The sequence below is a fragment of the Aethina tumida genome, chromosome 1 (assembly GCF_024364675.1).
Source record: "Aethina tumida isolate Nest 87 chromosome 1, icAetTumi1.1, whole genome shotgun sequence".
Taxonomy (NCBI): domain Eukaryota; kingdom Metazoa; phylum Arthropoda; class Insecta; order Coleoptera; family Nitidulidae; genus Aethina; species Aethina tumida.
Genome location: NC_065435.1, coordinates 78,350,853 through 78,371,590, shown reverse-complemented (window position 1 = coordinate 78,371,590; position 20,738 = coordinate 78,350,853). Strand labels below are relative to the sequence as shown.

At 34.9% G+C, this 20,738-nt stretch overlaps 2 protein-coding genes across 2 annotated transcripts; one reads left to right on the top strand and one right to left on the bottom strand.

Annotated features, from left to right (window-relative positions):
- The first annotated feature begins 4,221 nt into the window (after positions 1-4,221).
- LOC109609495 (uncharacterized) lies at positions 4,222-5,125 on the top strand. Its single transcript, XM_049961178.1, has 5 exons — positions 4,222-4,282; positions 4,338-4,367; positions 4,420-4,687; positions 4,817-4,943; positions 4,996-5,125. Exons 1-5 carry the CDS (start codon positions 4,230-4,232, stop codon positions 5,040-5,042), a joined length of 525 nt encoding a protein of 174 aa, XP_049817135.1. The 5' UTR covers positions 4,222-4,229; the 3' UTR covers positions 5,043-5,125.
- Positions 5,068-20,610, bottom strand: LOC109607151 (dynein axonemal heavy chain 3). Its single transcript, XM_020023705.2, has 45 exons — positions 20,589-20,610; positions 19,984-20,530; positions 19,786-19,924; positions 19,369-19,730; positions 18,993-19,314; positions 18,740-18,941; positions 18,471-18,685; positions 18,223-18,413; positions 17,988-18,172; positions 17,709-17,935; positions 17,242-17,655; positions 16,985-17,184; positions 16,162-16,933; positions 15,713-16,104; positions 15,298-15,660; positions 15,112-15,240; positions 14,860-15,061; positions 14,583-14,813; positions 14,220-14,531; positions 13,894-14,169; positions 13,506-13,841; positions 13,252-13,458; positions 12,990-13,202; positions 12,753-12,938; positions 12,054-12,695; positions 11,747-11,986; positions 11,459-11,693; positions 11,051-11,403; positions 10,791-10,994; positions 10,468-10,737; positions 10,045-10,418; positions 9,790-9,995; positions 9,375-9,737; positions 8,792-9,327; positions 8,423-8,734; positions 8,167-8,373; positions 7,656-8,114; positions 7,447-7,604; positions 7,238-7,397; positions 6,580-7,188; positions 5,821-6,397; positions 5,642-5,760; positions 5,457-5,536; positions 5,267-5,396; positions 5,068-5,213 (listed from the first exon to the last, which is right to left on the bottom strand). Exons 1-41 carry the CDS (start codon positions 20,608-20,610, stop codon positions 6,101-6,103), a joined length of 12,270 nt encoding a protein of 4,089 aa, XP_019879264.2. The 3' UTR covers positions 5,068-5,213; positions 5,267-5,396; positions 5,457-5,536; positions 5,642-5,760; positions 5,821-6,100.
- Positions 20,611-20,738: the final 128 nt, after the last annotated feature.

Below are 20,738 nucleotides of genomic sequence, written 5' to 3'. Positions count from 1 at the left end.
TTAATGTTGTTTTATACTTATTCTAAACACTAATATTTTTTTATTATGTTTAGTTAAATCTTTCATTTATTTTTCTTAATTGTGCTGAATATAAATTTACAACCTTAATTTTGAAAGTAATTTTAATTGACTAAATAAATGAGTAACGTTTAATTTAACGTTAATATTTACTTTGTATAATATCCTTTTTGCTTTATAATTTCAGGCTTAGACTCGACCAATTTCAGAATATATGACATGTTCATATTCCTTGAATTACTGCGAAGAGTTCGTTTAAATTTGTACAAATTTTGTGTCAAATTTGGTTATTAACGTGATCCCGTATGTTTTCTATAGGGTTGGTATCAGCAGATTGCGTCGGCCAAGGCAAAACATTGATGGTTTGATCTTTTAACCAATTGGTCTGCTTCCTTCTATATGATGAAGGAAACCTAGGACAATAGCAGAGGAACATACCATAATTAAAGCAAGAACCCCGTTTCATAGTGTGTATAATAAACGTTTTCTCTACATTTGTACCTCTAAGATATCTAATATAAGTTAAATCTCCATTTTTAAATAAATTAAATATGGACTTTTCACTAAGAACTATATTAGTAGCCATCGTCACTATTTTTTTGATAGCTTTTCAATATAATCGTTCGAAATTTCTTTCGAGGGATTTGATTTGATTTTCATATTTGACAGTCTTTTTGTAGGGATTTTCCAATTAATTTCTTCCGAAAAGTTTTCCATTGGATTGAGGTCTGGGTTTTGTGTTGGTCAAGGCATGACACATACTCTTTGAGTAGCGAACCATTCTTTAATTAATTTAGTCGTATGTTTCGGATAGTTTTACCCTAAACTGATGTTACCTTCGGCAAATGGAAGCACATAATTCTAGAGACTGTCACGATAAACAAAACGATCCATTATCCCGTCTAACTTAACCAGTGGGCCCATGCCAAACCCGGAAAAACATCCCCGAACTATAACGCCTCCTCCACCATGCTTCACATGGGTCTAGTGTACTTGGGATTATACTTTTCATACGCTCTATAGCTTGCAGAAATGAATGGCTTCTTTGCTGGTTTTCTTTTAGTCTTCGTTTTATGGTACTCACCAACATACTGAGTTCGTGTATTTTTTGATTTATGCGGGATGATAAAAGTGTTGCGAACAACAAGCGTTTTTGTTTTCCTGATTACAGCTTGTTAGTCTTGCGTTTTCTACCACTTTTGGAAACTCTTTCTAGTGTATTTCTTCTGTTAAAATTGGAAATCGTCCTTTAAATGATCGATTTGTTTAAATTTAAATCTACTGCAATTTTACTCTTTTTTTCACCATTTCGGAACTTTTCTACAATTTGTTGTTTAATTTGTATTGTTAAATGGACACTTCTAGGCATTTTTAGCTTTAAAGAATGATGTCTGACACAGAAATAAATTATAAAATCAATTGTATTGAATAAAGGGTTTGAACCCTGCCCCAAATAAAATGTTGTATAAAAACTACGTAAATAATGATATCCATATATAAATTGAGGTACGAAATATATTTTATTTTGAAAAAAGAAGTTTATTTTTAGAATACTTTATTTGTTTTTGATATCGCATACGGAGAGTTACTAAATGCATTCGCAAAGATTAATTTATATTGTGCGCAAGCGCGCAGTAGCACGGCGCATTGTCTCTGAGTGTGGGGATTCCTACTACCGGGCAAAATTTTTCTCTCTTTGTCGTGCGTCCATCTCTTACAACATCGAGACACGGAGAGCATTTTTCGCACTGTATATATGTATATTAGACTGTTTCAAAAAAATCGACAATTTTTTTTTCTTATATATATCGAAAATTGATTTAAAATTTTGACATTTTTCTCATTTTCTGACGCAACCATCAACTTTATGGGAAAATTTTATATGATATTTTTTGTAGAGGATTCAATTTCCTATAATTTGTCTCCGAAAAAGTTTTTGATATTTTTTACAGATCATAAGTTACCTGCTGAAAACTAAAAATTTTATTAAATAAATGTTATTTTACTGCTTAAAATTAAGCATTTTATTTAAATAAATAGATTTTTACTAAAAAAATTGATTGTTATTATAATCAAAGTAGTATATATTGTGGTTCACCCTTTTGTTTAAGTTGGTATAGGTTTTCTATGAAGGGGTAGTACGACACTTAACTAATACGATCTGATCTAGAAGAGTAATAAAATTTGGGTATGAAAAATTATATTTATTAATAAAAGTTACCTCATTGTAACACATGGGCTGAAAAGTTTCGGGCCTAACACATAAATGGTTCATTCACTTCTTTTTCTGTTAGTACTAACTTTCAAAAGACAGCTGTTAAAATTTCATGATATTTTATTAATTAGTTTGTGAGAGATTGAAACAACAATAAAACGTTGGTTTGAGACACTAATGATGCAGAACCCAGTGGACGTCCGAATGAAGCGGTAACACCAGAAAACAAAAAAAATCCACAAAATCGTTTTGAATTATTGAAAAGTGAAGTTGTGTGAGTTAGCTGACATCGTAAAGAACGTGTTAACTTTATATTGTATGAGCATTTGAATATGAGAAAGCTCTGTTCAAAGTAGTTTGCTCATTCTTGACCAGAAACAAGAACGTGTTGATGATTCTGAGCAGTGTTTGATCATGTTTCAACGTAACAAACGGAAATTTTTCCGTCGATATGTGACAATGGATAAAACATGAATCCATGATTTCACTTTGGAATCAGAACTATCCTCATCTGAGTGGACAGCAACTGGTGAATCTCGTTTAAAGCGCCCGAAATCACAACAATCGGCTGGAAAAGATCGGTATTTTGGGATGTGCGTGGTGTAATATTCATCGACTATGTTGAGAAGGGAAATACCATCAACAGTGAATATTATATAGCGTTATTGGAGCATTCAAAGGCCGAAATTGTAAAGAAACGACCGCATATGACAAAGAAAATAAATTGTTTCATGAAGACAACGCACCGTGTCACAAGTTAATCAAAACAATGGCAAAAAGTGAACTTCGAATTACTTCCACATCTACCGTATTCGCCAGATTTGATTCGCAGCGACAACTTGCTGTTCGGAGACTTGCTCGCCGGTAAGAAATTTCGAATGAAGAGGTAGGTTATCGCTGAAACTAAAGCCTACTTTATGGCAAAAGATAAATCGTCCTACAAAAGTGGTATTGAAATGTTAAAGCGTCGTTGGAATGATTGCGTTGCTCTTGATGGAGAGCTAATTTTGAACAAAAAAAAAAACGTGTTTTCTTTGTTAGGCCCGGGACTTTTAATGTATTGATGTATGTATTATTAGTTAATGTTTTAATAATATTTGTATTTGATCTATTTATAACGATAACTGATTAAAAAACCTTCGTTTTGATATTCTTCTAAAATTGAGACCAGGAGGAAATTGGCTTCAGTATTCAACAGAATGTTTACATGACGATGAACAATAATTAAATTCATTTAATTTGATTAGTTATAAACAATAATTATTGCAAGACATATTATATTGATATTCATAATCGTAGTAAAGTTATGTTACATATATTTTGCTATATTTTGCGTTTGTTATTTGTGGTCTTCCTTAATTATTCATTTGTACGCATTCAGACTGTGGTTGCTACATTTTTGTAATTATTTTCTTATCATACACAACAAGGGTTCCTAATTATTGTAGTTGATCACGTGGCCATTTCTTTGTACTTTTGTAAATTCTAATGATACTCCGTTTGGAACCATTACACAAAAATATATTAATTATCCTCGAGAATTTTAGGGAAGGTTTCTTTGGAATGATGAATCCATGTTCAATAGAATAAAAATTTGGATCCCAGATACATTAAAAAACACGTAGAAAGTAAGTTTTAATTTGCAGTTTCAAACGACTGTTGCCGATATTTCATTGATTCTATGCCTCACCGTTTGTAAGTGTCTCTAACAAAATATTATATAACAATTTTGTTTAAAGTTATGTATACAATATTTAAACAATATTTACTTGAAATAAATAACATATTGTAATTAATAATTTTTGTTGATTGATGTCAACAGTCAATAAAGATAATAAAATAATATTTATTCAATATCACCTGACAATTTTTAAGGTGTTCGTTTAAATTATCTTATTAACTATTAACGTACTTAAAAGATTAAAATTAGATTATAGATCATTATTAATAAAATTGTTTTTTTGTTTTACTCGTTTGGCACGTTTACTGCTTAAAAATGCCTGCGTTAATAGTACCTTTACGAAAAAAAATCAATGAAGCTCAAACATTGTAAGTTTTTAGAATTATATTACATTATAAATTTTAATTTTTTGTGTTACCTCAGAGACTGTGAAAAGTTATTTGGATCGGACAGGTAAGTTTGTTTATTTATAAAACAATATTTAAAAGTACAATTACAATTCTAGATTGCAACAAGTGAATACTAAAACTTCTACGAAAAAAATAATATTGGTTTCAGTAATCGCAATATTATACATATTGTATTATTTCACAATTTTCATTGAATTATTGAGGGTATTCGCAAGTGGAAATCAACAGATGGAAGAAAGTCCGGGTTCAATCGACGAAAACGATATATTCACATCATGGTCCACTTCAGATTTCATTAAAGCTTTTATCTGGTCTAATCTAGAGATCTTATTTTCAATTGGAATCATTATTGGAATTGCAATGGTAAACATATTATTCATTTCTTATCAGAAACAACAGAAAATCGTTGTGTATATATAATTAATCACGAACATTTCCTTTGTCACGATAAGGACGTAAATTCTAGTTAATCAATATTTATTTCGTTTTTAGAACGTGCTGTGGTTATTATGGCCGTGGTTATGTTTAAATATCTTTTCTGTGATATTGCTTGTGGTTGTTATTTCCCTAGATACAACTGGAAATCATGAATATTTGGTTTACAATTTGCTACATGGATGTGTGTTAATTACCATAACAATTAATTACAAAATTAAATAAATTTATTTTAGGTGCCCAGGCAGTATCTTTGTGGATCGTTTATAAGCAATTTAATTAAGGTTAAGGAGAATAAAAAAAGGTCATAAAATATTGTATATATATTTATATAATGTACGTAAAAATAAAAGTTATTAAATTATATACACATTGACTCCTCTCTTCATATCTTCGACTACAGTGATTTGTTTTAAAAACCTATAAACCATTTCTAAGGTGCACATGTAAAGTCCTGTAAAAAATGTATTAATTTTTTCATAATTTTAAGTAAATCAAACAATTTACCTATAATAAAGGCTGCTATTAAAGTTTGTATGAAAGTGAATGTTTGAAGCCGAATTCCAATGTTAGCAAATAACACGAAAAATTGGACAACATTTACTGTCAACCAGGCGATAAGAATTTGTTTTATATGCTAAAAATAAGCACAGATAATAAGATGTCCCATTATTCTTTATCTCATAGATAAGCTTACATATCGCGAAGCAAACAACAAGTTTATATTTAAAATTATGTGGCACAAGTAAAATAGGTTTTGTCGTGTTATTATTGTATCTGAAAATTTAAATTTAAGCATTATATATATATATATATATATATATATATATATATATATATATATATATATATATATATATATGTATGTATGTATCTATTTACCACATGCTTGCCCTTCAATGAAAAAATCTTTTGTGTTCCCAAACAGTGACAATAAATAAAAGAAAATATAAAAGAGACTTATATAGGATGTTAGATTTTTTCGATAAGTGAAAAGCCCACTGAAAAATAAAACACGTATATTATTGTTGCGTTGTTTGTTTATTGTACACTCTACTCACATTTGTTGATTATAGTCACTATTTCTACTAGTGGGTTTCGTATCCATAATTATTTTTAAACATATATGTATATATACATATAAACAAATGTATTTGTTAAATAAAAAATATGCTACACTACTGCGTGTTACTCATGGCGAGTTATATACAAATATGACAAACCCGATTTCATATCATTAAGTGCACACAGATAAGGTTTAACCCGAGGTCTGTTCATGTGATATTTATTAATACATAGTTGGAATAACTCTCTACTGTACGGTTCGGTATTTTATTTAAACTAATCATCCAGCTGACACAACGCAGCCACACCCCTATTTATCCAATGTTTCTCGGGATGGTTTGATTCAAATGTTGTATACATTACGAAATTTGTTGAATGTCCGGTAGTCGACAGGACACCTCTCCTCGCACTGGTCTTATAAACAGGGCAGTTATAACAAGGTGGCGGTTTGTAGTTTTCCTTTATTGCCGGCTTAAGCCACATAATCGGCACTACATCGAACAAAATTTTCGGATACGATTCGTTTAACATTTTAAGTTTTCTGTCCCATCTGGCTCCCTCCAAGAACAATCCCTGGAACACCCGAGTAAAATATAAAAACAAAAGCGCCGCGCCAAACATGCGTATGCAACCATCAGAAACCACACACACTTACACTAAACAGTACGCTAGTTTCTTCTTCCTCCTTAATTTGCTGCTTGCAACATTCACATCGAAACTCAATACAAACAACAATCAACCCCAAGAAAACTCACCCTACAGTAGACCCCTATGTCCGGCAAAGAATCGGCTTCCGCCTCATACTTGGTTGTGTAGTACTCGAAGTGAATCCAATCGATTGGCAACTTCTGCTTTCTAGAAAAATTCTGAAGCACGCCCGTCAAAAATGATTGCGTGAAGTAAAACCCCGACAGCCAAAAGACATTAGGTGGCCCATGTTCAATCCACTCTTCAAACACTTTTAACCTCATTATCAAATCCGTGACGTACGATCCCAACGGCTTTAAACTCGGGTAACTTTTATTTGCCCAGGCCGCTGGTACTTTTCCCACCACCATTGAGTTGAAGGTGTTCTCCAATTCGGCCGACATGACCACCAATCCCTTTAAAGCTTTGATCAAGTCTTTAAGGGTGCGCTTTACTACCGCAATTAATCGGTTGAACCGAATTAGTTCTTGTCTTAGCACAGTGTTCATGGAATTGCTTTTTAAAATTGGGTACTTCTCACTCACACTTCGAATATCGAAGAGATCCGGCACTTTACTTAATATATCATTGGCTAGTACAATCACCATTTCCTGGCTGTCCTCGCCTCCACCTCCTCCGGTTATTTGAGATTGAGTCAAAAGAGCTCCGTGTAATAGCTAAAAAAATGTATTAGTATAATACATGATGGGAGCACTTTGTAGTTACCATGGCAGTTTCCTGATTGTCTTTTGTTATATCAGCATTCTCGTGTAAACCGTATACTTCAGGTGAAGGTATTAGAGGTAGAGATTTGATGTAATCTATTATACCTAGATAACTGTCATCTCTTGGTACGTAGTATATTCCACTTGGTGAGAATTCGTATCTAAAAGATAAACATTGTAACTAAAACTTTAATGATTAACTTGCCTCACTTCTTTTTTTCCAAAACTGATGGGTTGTAAAAAATTGATAGGAGAGAGTTTAAAAGTCTGCGATCTTTGTCATCAGTTACACGTCCTCCATAGTTGCATTCACCCGTTAGATAAACCAAAGCTTCAAACGGTACTGACTGGTATTCAGTCAAAAACATCTAAAAATAACTCAACTCAGTCAACTTCAATATACAAAATAACAGTTTTACCTGTAATTGTAATACAGATATTCTGAGATCAGATTCGTTAAATTCATACGGAATATTCCATCCCAAAGGTCCAAACTTTTTCCGTTCCTGAACAACACCGTGAAAGAAACACAGCGAGAACAACAACTTTTTAAATGCAAATGGATTTGTGCACGAAGTGAAGAACTCCATGTCGGATATAGGATCACTTTGGTACGATCTCAGCAGATTTAATCTCAATCCTTTCGGAGCTTCGTTGGTCATTTTTACACCGTTTTGTAGGATTGCAACCGGAAACGCATTGCTTGGGTAGCTGGTCAGCCACAGTCGGAAGTCTTTATTCGTAGCTTCTGGAACTAAAACTTCATCACATATCCGGTCCAGTTCTTTCATCCAGCTTTCAGCTAAGTGACAGTTTTGTAAAACGGCCCATTGACCAGTTATCATTCCTGTTTGAATCATATTCGCAGCGATTGGTCCCTTAAAATAATATAACATTAAGAATGGTAATAATTTTAAGATAAAGAAATACCTGGCCTTGTCCAAGTGAAATGGTCATTAAACTGGTTTTAGCAATACCCATGTCACCAGCGAATTTGGCCAAGCCAGCCATGGGGTCAGAACCAGGTGACAGAATAAAGATCAGTGGTGAACAACAATTACTATCATTGTAGGACTCCTGAAGATTAAACTGTGGAGGTTCCAAATAAGCTTGACCCATCTCCTCCACAATGTAGTTCTAAAAGCAAATATTAGCTAATAAAACGTAAAATTTTTAAAACTTTTACCTGGACAGCAGGAACAACTTTATCAGGTCGAATACATTTAATTATGACCAATCTTCCAAGACCTTTGATCTCGTGAAACGGACTCGGACAGGGTATGTCGTGAGGGTTAAATACGTCGTAAAATGCCTTCCATTCATTAGGTTCTGCCGTCACACTGTCCTTAAACTGCTCCAATCCTTTTAGGTTTGATGCTCGAACAACTTCCGACCACGATTTTTCAGAGAGCCATTCTGATGCCGGATTTGGAAAGGGATTATCCAGAGCCACTCCACCAGTCAAGAAGAAATTCCAGACATCTTCATCGATGTTGTTCTGTAATCCACATTATAAATTTTAAATTATTATTCTCATTATTAAAGAGGTTCTTACGTGTGATCTTAAAATTCCCACAGATAAAATCAATGAGAAAATCAATTTGTCTTTCTCGAATAAACTCCTACAGACATTCCTGTAGATACTGTTGGTAAAGAAGGAGTTGAGATAACCTAGTCTTTCTTCAAGGACGTCTGATTTTGGACTGTTCGTAATACCTTGATGGTACAGATTGATAAACCACGCCAATGAATACTGGTACATCGGATCAATATTTGCTAATTCTGACAAGCAAAAGAATAACACTGATGAATGTTTAGAAACAGGAACATATTGATTTCGGGCAAAATCAATTTCTTGTTCTGTAACAGCTGCGATTTCCTGCTTCACTTGGATTTCCTCAGATAGAATTCTACTGCTAGATAATATTTTTATAGCTGTTTCATCTTCCAAGATATTACCTTCTGATGTGGATAATACCTCTAATATTTTATCTTCGATTTCCTTTAACATTTTCTTGTTGTTGGCGCCTTCGATTATCATAGCGTTCTTTTTTTCTTCTAGTTCAGGACGTTCCCTCGCCACCACAATTCCTAAAACAGAAATTTTAATAAAAAATTAATGACAATTTAAAAATTACCGAGCAGTTGGTCCTGCAATCCTTGTTGTGTGATCATAAAGTTCAAAAGCGAAACTTTAACAGCGATTTCAGGAAGGTAATGCGGATTTCTCAAACGAGTCGTGATGAAGAAACGAAAGTCGAAACTGTATTCTAAAACATTGTCGCCTAGTTTTAGATACCAAACGCCTTGTGACTTGAAAATATTTTTAGTCAAAATCGGATCCAAAACGGCATCGATATCCTCATTTATATTTTCCAGCATTACTGGTGTACCAAACGTCACCGCATTTTCTAAAACGCGAACGTAATTGGTGTCTGTTAATTTTATGATTTGTAATCGGTTATTTTTCTCCATATTCTTCACCCAACGATTTGCCTGGCCTAATTGTATAATTTTAAAAGATGATTTAAAATAGTTAAACACATTTTATACCTTGAGGATCGATCATCAATGGCCATCTTCTCGCATTCGTAGCGATAATGCCGTTTTCAATACTGTATGTATCTACGGGTAATCCAGCAATGTTCCAAGCTCTAATGAGCACTGGTTCACCCATTGTGGTAACCAATGAAAAGTTATCCGAACAAGGAATGCCTAGCTTCAAGCAATACATATTCCATTCCTTCACTACTTCTTGCCTATAATACTGCCCAATGTAAAACCACTAAATACTGTATTAATACTAACCTGTAGTTAACAGAAAATGCTCCAAGATAAGCAATAACTCCTGCACTCAACATAACGTCACCAATAACATTTCCCAACAATTCGTGTAGCTGTTTCGCCGTTTCACTCCATCTTGTCTTTTCACCACCCAATCCTCCAATTAGTTTTTCAGCTCTGTCCAACTTCTGGGAACAGAGATTAATCATGTCTTCCAAGTCTTTCTTCTTTTTGGTTTCGGCTGCAAATTCGTCGTTTAACGCTTGCAATTTATCGGCAACCTCTTGAAGCTGAGCTCTTTTAGCGTTCAAAGTATCCATTTGAATCGCTAGTTCACCTTCGGCTTCTGCTAAAGCTGCTTTTTTGGGTGCCACGATCTTTACCACTCTGTCGTACACCTTAAATATAGAATTGTTAATCGTATATCGTAATAATATTCTATATTACCTCCATGGCCAAAACCCACTTGCAGAGTCCTTCGCAAGCAGTTGAGACAGTATGGATGCGGTCTGGATTGAATTCACGATCGGGCATATACTTTTCTCTAATACGTTTCATGACAGCGGGAGGAATGTTGTCTTTGTCGTAATTTTTCAAACCTTCTAAAAATTTCATGTCGCCCAATACCTTCACTGAAGTTTCCCAATAGTCTTCGATCATCTTCCCAGAAGCTGGATCTGGTTTCCTCACTGGTTTCGCTTGTTTCATTACACAAACCTAGAATGAATATTTTAATGTTTCGAATATGTTCAATATTATTAAAAACTTACTGCTTCCATAACTAGTTTAACACCAGACGGAGGATTTTTCATAGACTTTACAACAGTAATGTCGGCAGGTTTTAAAGTATTAAGAGCATCCAAAGCAGCCTCCAATGCTGGAATAGCTTCAGAAAGATCTGATTCGCAATCATCTTTTATAGCTTGAGCTGCTGCTGCAGCTTCATTGGCCAAGGCTTCATCAGCACCAACAATCTGTATAAAAGAAGCGTGAAATCTAGATGTACGTAATAACACGTAGAATGATTTACTTCTTTCTGTTTTTCTACAATGACCGTATCCTGTTCAATTTTAACCATGAGTTTTTCAGTTATTCCTGAAGCTACAACGAGCTTTGGTTGTAAATCAAAAAGTTCTTGTTGCATCAGGCCGACCTGACTAGCGGCAAAGTCCAATTTTTCTAGTCCTACTTCGTATCTGTTCCTAAACATAGTTATTTGATCGATTTTTACGTAGTACATGTTAATAAAAGTTTGGATCAATTCTAAATACGACGTGGGAGTGACGTATGTTTTTCTCTTTTGTTCACGATAGAAAACCTTCGACAAATTTTGAATAGAAACATGAAAATACTTGCATATTAAAGTACAAAGTTTTATCATATCTAAAATAAATATGGTTATGATTTATTTATATATCATCATATTTCTTAATTTCACCTTTTGATATATCAGTTTTGGATAAAAACATATTGGCTACTCTTTCCAATGCATCGTGAGGCCAATCCGTAAACCAATCTATAGTACAACAGTTTATCAACGATGGAAACATTCTGCATCTCACCCTGAAAGTATCTCCTATTGGACTCATGCAAAGAGCTACATGAAGACTACTTTTCACTCTCTCTATGAAGAAGTTGTAGAGAGCAAGAGGAGTTGTATCAATCTTTTTTCCCTGTTAAAAGTAAAATAGTCAATTAAATAGAAAATAACTAAAAGTATTCATACAGATTCTCTAGAAGCTGTTTGCATCTTCTCCAATATTTCAGCCTTTTCATCGGGCGCGTACAAATTGGGTACATCAGCCGAATTCAAAACTGTGTTTATGTCCTCAATAAATGCTTCATCTGCTACTTGTGTATCAGCAAATAGAAACACAATGGGTTTACCATCAATACCAGCCTTCAGGAGTAGCTTTTTTAAATCTTCCCTCCACTCACTTATTGCATAATTTCTGCTTATTTCAATCTATAAACAAATTCAAATTTGTTTTTATTGTTTGTTTAAATCGTGAACCAATTATAAGAAAGTCTACCTCAAAAATGGTAATTTCTGACATTGATGCTGCTAATTTCACAGCGCTGTGTCTTCCTGAACCTCCAATGCCCACCAAAAGAACATTACCGTTGGGCTGAGTCAAAACCCTAGAGACTCTGGACACATGTTCAATGGCAAACTTAAACATAACCAAGTTCATTGGTGCCTTAGACACAACATTGTATTCATTCAAATAATACACCATCTTTTCCACCAGTTCATTAAGGTCAGTGATTTCATCGTAAATTTTAGGATCGGCGTCAGGTTCCATGTAGTTGCCGAAAAAGAGATTTCTCATATGTTGTGGTCCTATTGTGTCTTCGTCCTCAGTACCCAACGGAGCACAAACTTTGTTAAACTGTTGTCGGAAACCTTGATAGCAAGAAGTCTTCACAATGTTAAAGAACTCTAATCGATCAGATTCATCCACTAATCTGTCATGGAAGACACGATAACTTTCGTGTATCCACAGTCTTATAAATTTGTCTATGTCGGTGAGTTTTTTGGGTGGAGTATTTAATAAACCATAAATAACTCTTGCAAAATCTCGCAGTGAGAAAGTGTAGTGAGACTTTGTTGGAGTAGGTAAGAAGTTCAACATTGCTGCTTTGTAAACCTCCATAGTGGCAGCCACGCAAAACTGAAAGAGGAGGATGCATATAAATATTGAATTGTTAAAAGAATAACTATTTCTTACTTTGGATAGACGAGCAATTTCGTCAACGAAGCCTTTTTGGAAATGCCAATCCAAAATAGTAACAAAAATTTTCGACAAAGTATTATCATCGAAAGAGTCAACGGTTATGATAAACATATGCCTTAAAAACCTTTCAGTGACTTCGTTCCTTCCTCCTCCTGGTACTCCCATAGCCCCAACAAATGACTGAAACAAATTGCTGTTTTCAAACATAATACTTAAATAACTTTAACCTACCATATCAACAAGTTGTAGTATGGAAGTGTCCTTATCGAACCAATGACCGTGATCTAGCCACTGTCTCAATAATTCCACAGGAGGTTGAGCCCCCCAAACCTCCTTTTGTGGCATACCCACATCATCCACAAACAAAATACATCTTTTGCCCATAGGAGGACCGTATACACCTCTCCTTCTTTTGTCCAATTTTGACATTACTGTTTCTTGTGTCTACAATCATAAATTTTATAAAATGTTTTGAACTAATTCCTGAATTTACCATCATGGACGTTGTTCTGGCACTGAAATTGAGCGTATTTATCAAGAACTCTTCTTTAGGCAAACTCAAAAGAGAGTCCATAACTACAGCAGATTTTCCAGTTCCTGTAGGTCCGACGTAGAGAACAGGAGCATTCATGTTTAGACAAAATTTCAAGAAAAAGTTCATGTAGATGCTTTGACTTGTCTGTATTATCAATTCACTTGGCTAAAACATAATTTATACATTGTTATTCTTTGTATTTCTAATAGTACCTTTGCATTAGGTGGTATTTGTTGGATTTTGTCCACCATATCGATCCACAATACCCAAGTACCATTGTTTCTCTGAGGATCCCAGTAATAATCAAAAACAGTGAATCGTTCAGGAAACAGTTGAGCTTTGGTCACAGTAACACTCTTAGGCTTCGGATTACTTTTATCTTCACCGTTTACCAGTTTTCTGAACCAGGCATCAAATTTAATTCGACCAGAACCATCAAGAGTACCTGCAGTAGTCCATACATGTACCACAATATACATAATTTGAATTGAAATGGTACTGAGTGATTTTTGCTTTAGCATCAAGTGTTTGTATAGCTTCATTCCCAACTAAAAGTAACAGTTGCTATTTTTGTAACTAAATTTCTCTACTAAAACATACCAAATAGTAGTAATTTTCGTTAATTGATACCATAGTTTTGCAATGTAGTTGAATAAACTTGAAGGAAGCTGGAGCCAACCAAGTTATGATCTCGTGAACCGTTTGAATCTGTTCTTTAAGCAGCACTGTGGAATAAATAGCTAAAGCTGTTTCGTGAAATGCTTGCCAACCCAAAAGATGTGGTTCCATATAGATCATGCCGCATCTGGATACAGTTGCTGGAGAAGCCTGTTCTAAATCTGCAGGCTCAAAAATTAAATTCATTTGTGGTGACATCTGTAATGTAATCATTTAAAAATATAATTTGTGTTAATTGAATTTCTTACTTGTATAATTTCTCCAGACATAAGACAGAGCTTTTTGTTGTCATCTAAAACCGTGTTCATATTTTCAATCCATACAGCATCAACAGGACCGTCGAACAAGATCCATTTTCTATCCAGGGAAGGATTGTTAGCATATTCTCTAAAAGTTGTGGCTAAAACACCATCAGACCATTCGTGGGAAGCTGGATCAAATTGACCATACAACTGGCCCATAGATATAGCTTTGGGATTAATAATTCGGTAAAGAGTGTGGTTTTCAATTAATTTCGCTTCAGGGCGTTCAGCCAATTTTCCCAGTGATTCTGCCAAAGTCTGTTGAAATCATTTTCGAAAAATAATCGAATTGGAATGTTGAAAAGTTACCTGATAAGCTTGAGTTTTGCCTCCTAGTGGTCTACCGACTATCATTAAACCATGTCTGACTAGGATCATTTCATAAATCTGCATGATCTTTTCCATATACCAAGGAGATCCACATAATTGTTTCTCTTCAATTCGTTCCTTGATGCATTCTATGAGGTCGGCTCTTTCAAACACTGGTAGCTCAATCCCGGGGAACAAATCTGAGTAAATACCCTCGAATAGTGGCACATCCTAAAAAATTTATTGAGTTGTTTGAAAATATAATTAAATATTTTACCTGGGCGAGAAATTTCGGTAAGTTTACGTCGATGATGGCTCTAAGAACTAATTGAGCTTCAGAACTCTCAGGATAATTTCTCTTCAAGGCACCAGCAGCTAATAAGACAGATTTTACAGCCCTCATTCCATAATCATAATGATTTTGGGAGGATAGCTGTTCTGAACATAATTTATATGTGTGGACAATCTTTTGAGATAAACTGAAGAAACATTTGTCATTAAAGTTATTATAAAACTAGAACATTCAAACCTGCTAGCTTCCTCAAATCCGTAAGAGAACAAGGAGATTTCACCAATCATGGCATAATCTGGCACCATCATAGCTACAGTTCTAAACAGTACCTTTAAATTATCAGGTAGTTCTTGTCTTCCTGCGTAACTAATTTCAAGGTTAAACTAATTAATATAATATTTGATAAAGTTTCGTATTTCTTACCCAGGATTCATAGTTATGAAAACAGTACACGTGGGATCCAAAGTTAGCTCTGTTCCTTCAAAAACAAACTTTTTCAGTTTAGCTGCTATGGCCACTTGAATACAGGAAATTTGTTGCGCAACAACAGACAATACTTCCAACTCAATTCTGTTGAATTCGTCAAAACATGCCCAAGCACCAGATTGTGCTAAACCCTTAAAGAATTTTCCCAGCGCTTTGTAGTCTAATCCATCGGAGCAATTGAAGACTACACATTTCTTAGCAACAGCTTTGGCTAAGTCTTTGCACGTTTCTGTTTTGCCTGTCCCTGCTGGACCCTCTGGTGCTCCCCCGAGGTTCAGTTTCAACGCACCCATCAAAGTTCTAAATATATATATAATTAACATATTTACATGGAATTAACTAGTACAGTTACCTGTAGCATCGATCGGTGAGTGGAGTGGCAACAAGTCGACCAGTATTTCCCAGATACTCAAATCCATAATCAACTTTTGTGGTGATCATTCGAACTGGTACTTCTCTTTCGTCTTCTTCCCAGTAGTACCTCAGTTGAGAGATCCAGGCAAAATCAACTGTAGAAGTGACTTTCTTTTCCTTAAGTAGCTTAACGATGTCTCTGCCATGTACATCAATGACAATTAAAGCTTCTACAGTCACTTGATTGCCGGGTTCCAATTTTCCTTGTACCATTCGCACACTTTGTTCAATTTGCTCGTTACATTTTCTTACTTGTTCGACAAGTCTCTGTTCGAATATCGACGAGGTTACCTCTTTGGTCCAATAGATGCAATTTACACATTGCACCACCTGGAACATTCAACATATATTGTGCCTTACCAAAAAATAAATCTGAAAGTATATTACTTGTCCTGGCCAATTAACAATCCAATCTCTCCGATCAGTGGTGATATAGGCTTTGATAGAATGGTGAGTGACATCTTTCATTGATTGTATCATAACTTGTTCTACTTGGACTAGCCACTTTTCGACCATACCTTTTGCTTCTGCCGGCATTATCTTCGTTGAAAATGGAACGATTTCCTTCTCTGCACTAATCATACCAAGTATCTGATCTTCAACAAAATCTAAAAGGTAAATTCCTTCAAAGCACTTTTTCAAATGAGGTTGTACTCTTAGTGGATCTTTTGTCTCGGACAATATTTCTAATAATTCATCGTTAGATAAGAAGAAAAATCTGGGAAAGAAAAGTCTCTTCTTCTCTAAATATTCGTTGAGGCCTTTCAGAATTTCATCCAGCAATCGGTTATTTTCTCTCAAAAGCGACAGCATCTTCTTGTACTCAGTTGCGACAAGCACATGAGTATCTTGTATCGTGTTGTTCATAATTGCTCTCCAAACTTTGTCGACTATTTTAAAGTTTCTAGCTTCTGTAGGCATTTGTCTCATAATATCTTCGGAACTAAAGATTGGCTCTAAATACATCCAAGTAGCCTGATTGATAAGCCAGGCGTCCAAAATATCTTGCATTGATAAGAGCTTTTCTTCCCACGCTTGCATTTCCTTCTCAAATGCCTTTACATAGGGCGATCCACGCATTGTTTGAGCTTTTAATATGTTATCATCCAGCATTACTTGTATGTCATCCACTGCTGTAAGAATATGCACTCCAGTTTCCCTAAAGTGATATGAAATGTATAAAATTAAATAATTATTTCATTTGAAATACCTGTAGGGAATACATTCGAATTTAATATCGATCCATTCTTCTTTCATCTTCGCCAGGTTTCTCTCTAAAGCATATTCTTTGGTGGCAGCTCCACTGATTTCTTCCAATTGTTTTGTAAATCTAGGCAAACCTGCTTCTATCATGTAGTGCAAGGTGGATTCCGGAGTGACATGCAGTTTTACGCCAACAATCTCGCTTATCTAATTAAAAATTTAAACATCTTAAATTGAAGCTCTAAAGTTAGATAAGTTACTGACTTGATTCCAGTGTCGTTGCTGTAGACCCTTATTACAAACTGTGGCTAGAACAGGAAGTAACTGTCTAAACTTTTCAACTTTAGATCTAACTGTTTCCGCAATTCTCTTCGCGCCGGGATTATCGCTGAAAATCTTGGCAAGTTTGTACAAAGTTCTCCATGTTGTCTCTACAAACTCGGTGATTTCATCGGCATCTAAACCCATAAACGGTCCATAGTACCATAGATCATAGTTCTTGTGGAAGTCGTAGACGGTGTGCCAAAGTCTGTCATACGGGTCAATTGTTTGCAACATTTTATATAAATTCATAAACGGTGAAGGATCCAGATCCAGCAATTGTTCTTCGGCATTGATGTGTTCTGCTTCATCTTTGTCTGCTTGTAGTTTGCCCATTAAATCTTCAACTGCTTCCACCTTAAAAAGCGAATTTGTGAAAACAAAACTAAATGATAATTACGCAATGTTACAGCGTCTTCCATTTCTTCCATGGTAAGGAGAGCTGGATCACGTTTTTTCAAGGTGATGAGCAATTTTTCGTGTCTGTTCAACTGTTGGTCGAATGTGAGTCGTTTGTTCTTTAAGTTAACTTCGGCTTGATCACGTTTGATTGTCAATTTTTGCAGAGCGAATTCTATTACAGATTCCATATCCTTCGGCCATAGGAAGACCCTAGAGTTTAAGTTGATGTCTTCATCTACAAAATATTGGAATGAGTTAAGGATTATTTTGCATTATTGAATTGGTACCGCTTAGGATCGCATGTTTCATAAGGAACAGCACGACTTCAGACTGTTTCCTAATAGTTTCTTTTAGATTGTACATGGTGACATCCCGACTTTCTATTACGTAGTTTTGGAGGTCTACTAGTTCTGCTACTGTTTCAGGAGTTTGACTGATTCTTTGACACATATCGTCGAATGTTTGTGAAATACTGGATAAGAAAGAAAATAATAAATAGGACAATAGAAATTGATAGCTTACTTTTTATTGAGTCTGAAAGTCTCCTTCACGAAATGATCAATGGTATAAGTTCTACACTCATCAACTAAATTGTAAAGAGTTTCATTCAAATTATTGCAATCCAAACTTAAAAGATTTAAAGGTATGTTACGTCTCAAGTCAATAATCTCATTCTTCAATGCTTCGTACTTGTAAATTTTCTTGGAGAATTCCTAAAAGATAGATTCTTTAAAGTTACGTTAAATGTAACACTATAAATCTGTATTTACTGTCAAATATGGCAAAGGATCCTGTTCAAAATATTCCAATAGCTCCCTTTTTATATCACCATTTAAAATGTACATATATTTATGATACAATTCCAAATATTTCTCTGGGCCCAAAATGTTGCTGGAAACAACACTTTGTATCTGCTTTCTTAGATTTACAACTTCTTCGTCTTTGGTATCTATTGAAATTAAATAAGTCTCCTCATAGACAAACTCTGTAATTAGATTAATAAACTAAAGGCATCAATTTATTATTTTTTCTAAATTACCTGGAAACATGATATTCTCTATCCTGAGAATCTTGTGACCTACATGTACTATCAGATTAAACAACTCCACCACGAATCTGGTCATGTTTCTAAGAAGTGGATTAACGACTATTTTATGCGGTTCAGGAACGGCATAAACAGTTATAATCGGTATATAAGTGAATGCACTGTCATCATACTCTCCTTCATAGTCATTTCCACCCTAAAAACATAAAAAAAGAAAGTGTGAAAATAGGAAAAAATATATATTTACCACAAATTGAAAAATTAGATCAGTGAAGTGGTGTAAACTTCTCATGATTAGGCCTCTGATTTGGCTAGCCAATAACATATTTACACAGTTAAAAAACCCTCTAATCAACGCAATAGAATCATGAGATGTAGATGGTATGTACTGCCTCCACATTTCTTTGTATTCTAGAAAGATATCCGCACACATGGGAAACCATTGTTCCAAGATCATCTTTTTTGTGTTATCACAAAGCTGAGTAACTTCACGCTTCATTTTATCAGGATCAAGTGGGAATACCAAACTTTCTAAATAGGATGTTGGTACGATCAGCTCATCATAATGTCTGGAAATTTTATCTATGCATACTCGTAATTATTTTCAATCAAATATAACTCACAATTGGTACCAAGCTTCAGTTATCTTCCGCACAATTACATTTCCCAAAAAATAGTGCTTCTCTAAGCTCTGTTGTCCGAGGACGTAGTGTATGTGCCACGGAACAGGTGCGCGAATAAGCATGCAACCTGGATAATCTTTGGGAAAGGTATCGAATCCCAATCGATCCCACTCATTCGGATCTTTGAGGATGTAATTGAGAATTGCACGTCTCATGAATTCACAATATAATCGTAGCAATTCTTTTTTACACTGGGACATGATTGGTTTGTAAGATCTCAGTTTTTTGTACTGTTTCACACTGCTTTTCGCTGTCTCATACCACAAAATATTATACGGTTCAATGTGTTTTTCATCTATACCCTTAAAATGAAGTTGGTACAAAGAAGAAAAATTAACTTACAATTGTAAGACTTACTTGTGTGAGGTAATAGTGCATTCGTTTGATATCGAATGGGCGAATATATTCGTTCATTTCGTCTTCGGCTTGTTTGATCAGCATTAGCATCTGATCGTCAGGTACTATAGGTAGTACGGCTTGCATCTTCTCTAACTCCCTAAAAAAAAATCAAACACAATTTGCCAATTCTTCACTCTATTTCTAAAACTGTTCTACGTTGGATCGTCTGGAAAGCCAGCCATCTCTGCATCGTCGATGGCCTTAAGTTTTTCTCTCATCCTCTTCATTTTGTGTCTCCTCTCTTTTTCTTTTTGTTTCTTTTCGTGATATTCTCCGGTTAACAAAGATTTTAGAGGTACTATTCCCGGCAGTCGTTCTTTTTTTCGCTTCCGCTTTAGTTGTTCTTCCGCCTCTTTCGCTTCCTCCTTTTTTGATTTGGTCGGGGGATACTTGAGCTTACCGTCCGCTCCAAAAAAATTAATTTTCAACTTTTTTCTCGCAGTTGGAAGATCTTGGATACGCAAATCTTGACCGGCCGGACAAAACGCAGCACCTATCGTTTCCGACGGTTTCAAGAACATTCTCACATCTTTTGAAGGTACACTTTTGGTCCATGATTTGTCTTCGAAAAGTGGAGGATAGTCTAATTGGTCGTGCACTCTTTTTATAAATTTGGAAACAGGCGTGTTTCTGTGCGGTCCCGCTTCTGGTATATTTGGTATTGTTGGTTGGACTGAATGTCCGTATATATTTATTTTTGTCCCTTTTTTGTCCATTTTCTTCAGTAAAATAGTTTAATATGTGCAGGTTAAAAAGGCAACTTGGCAAAGTATAAAATGACATTAACTGCGTATTGTTGACGGTAACCTCGTGGAAGTTGGGGGCGTTGTTATGGAGAAGTAAACAATTTTATAGATTTAATAAGGGGAGGAAATAAAACTGTATGTAGTAAATATTTATTTTATTACAAA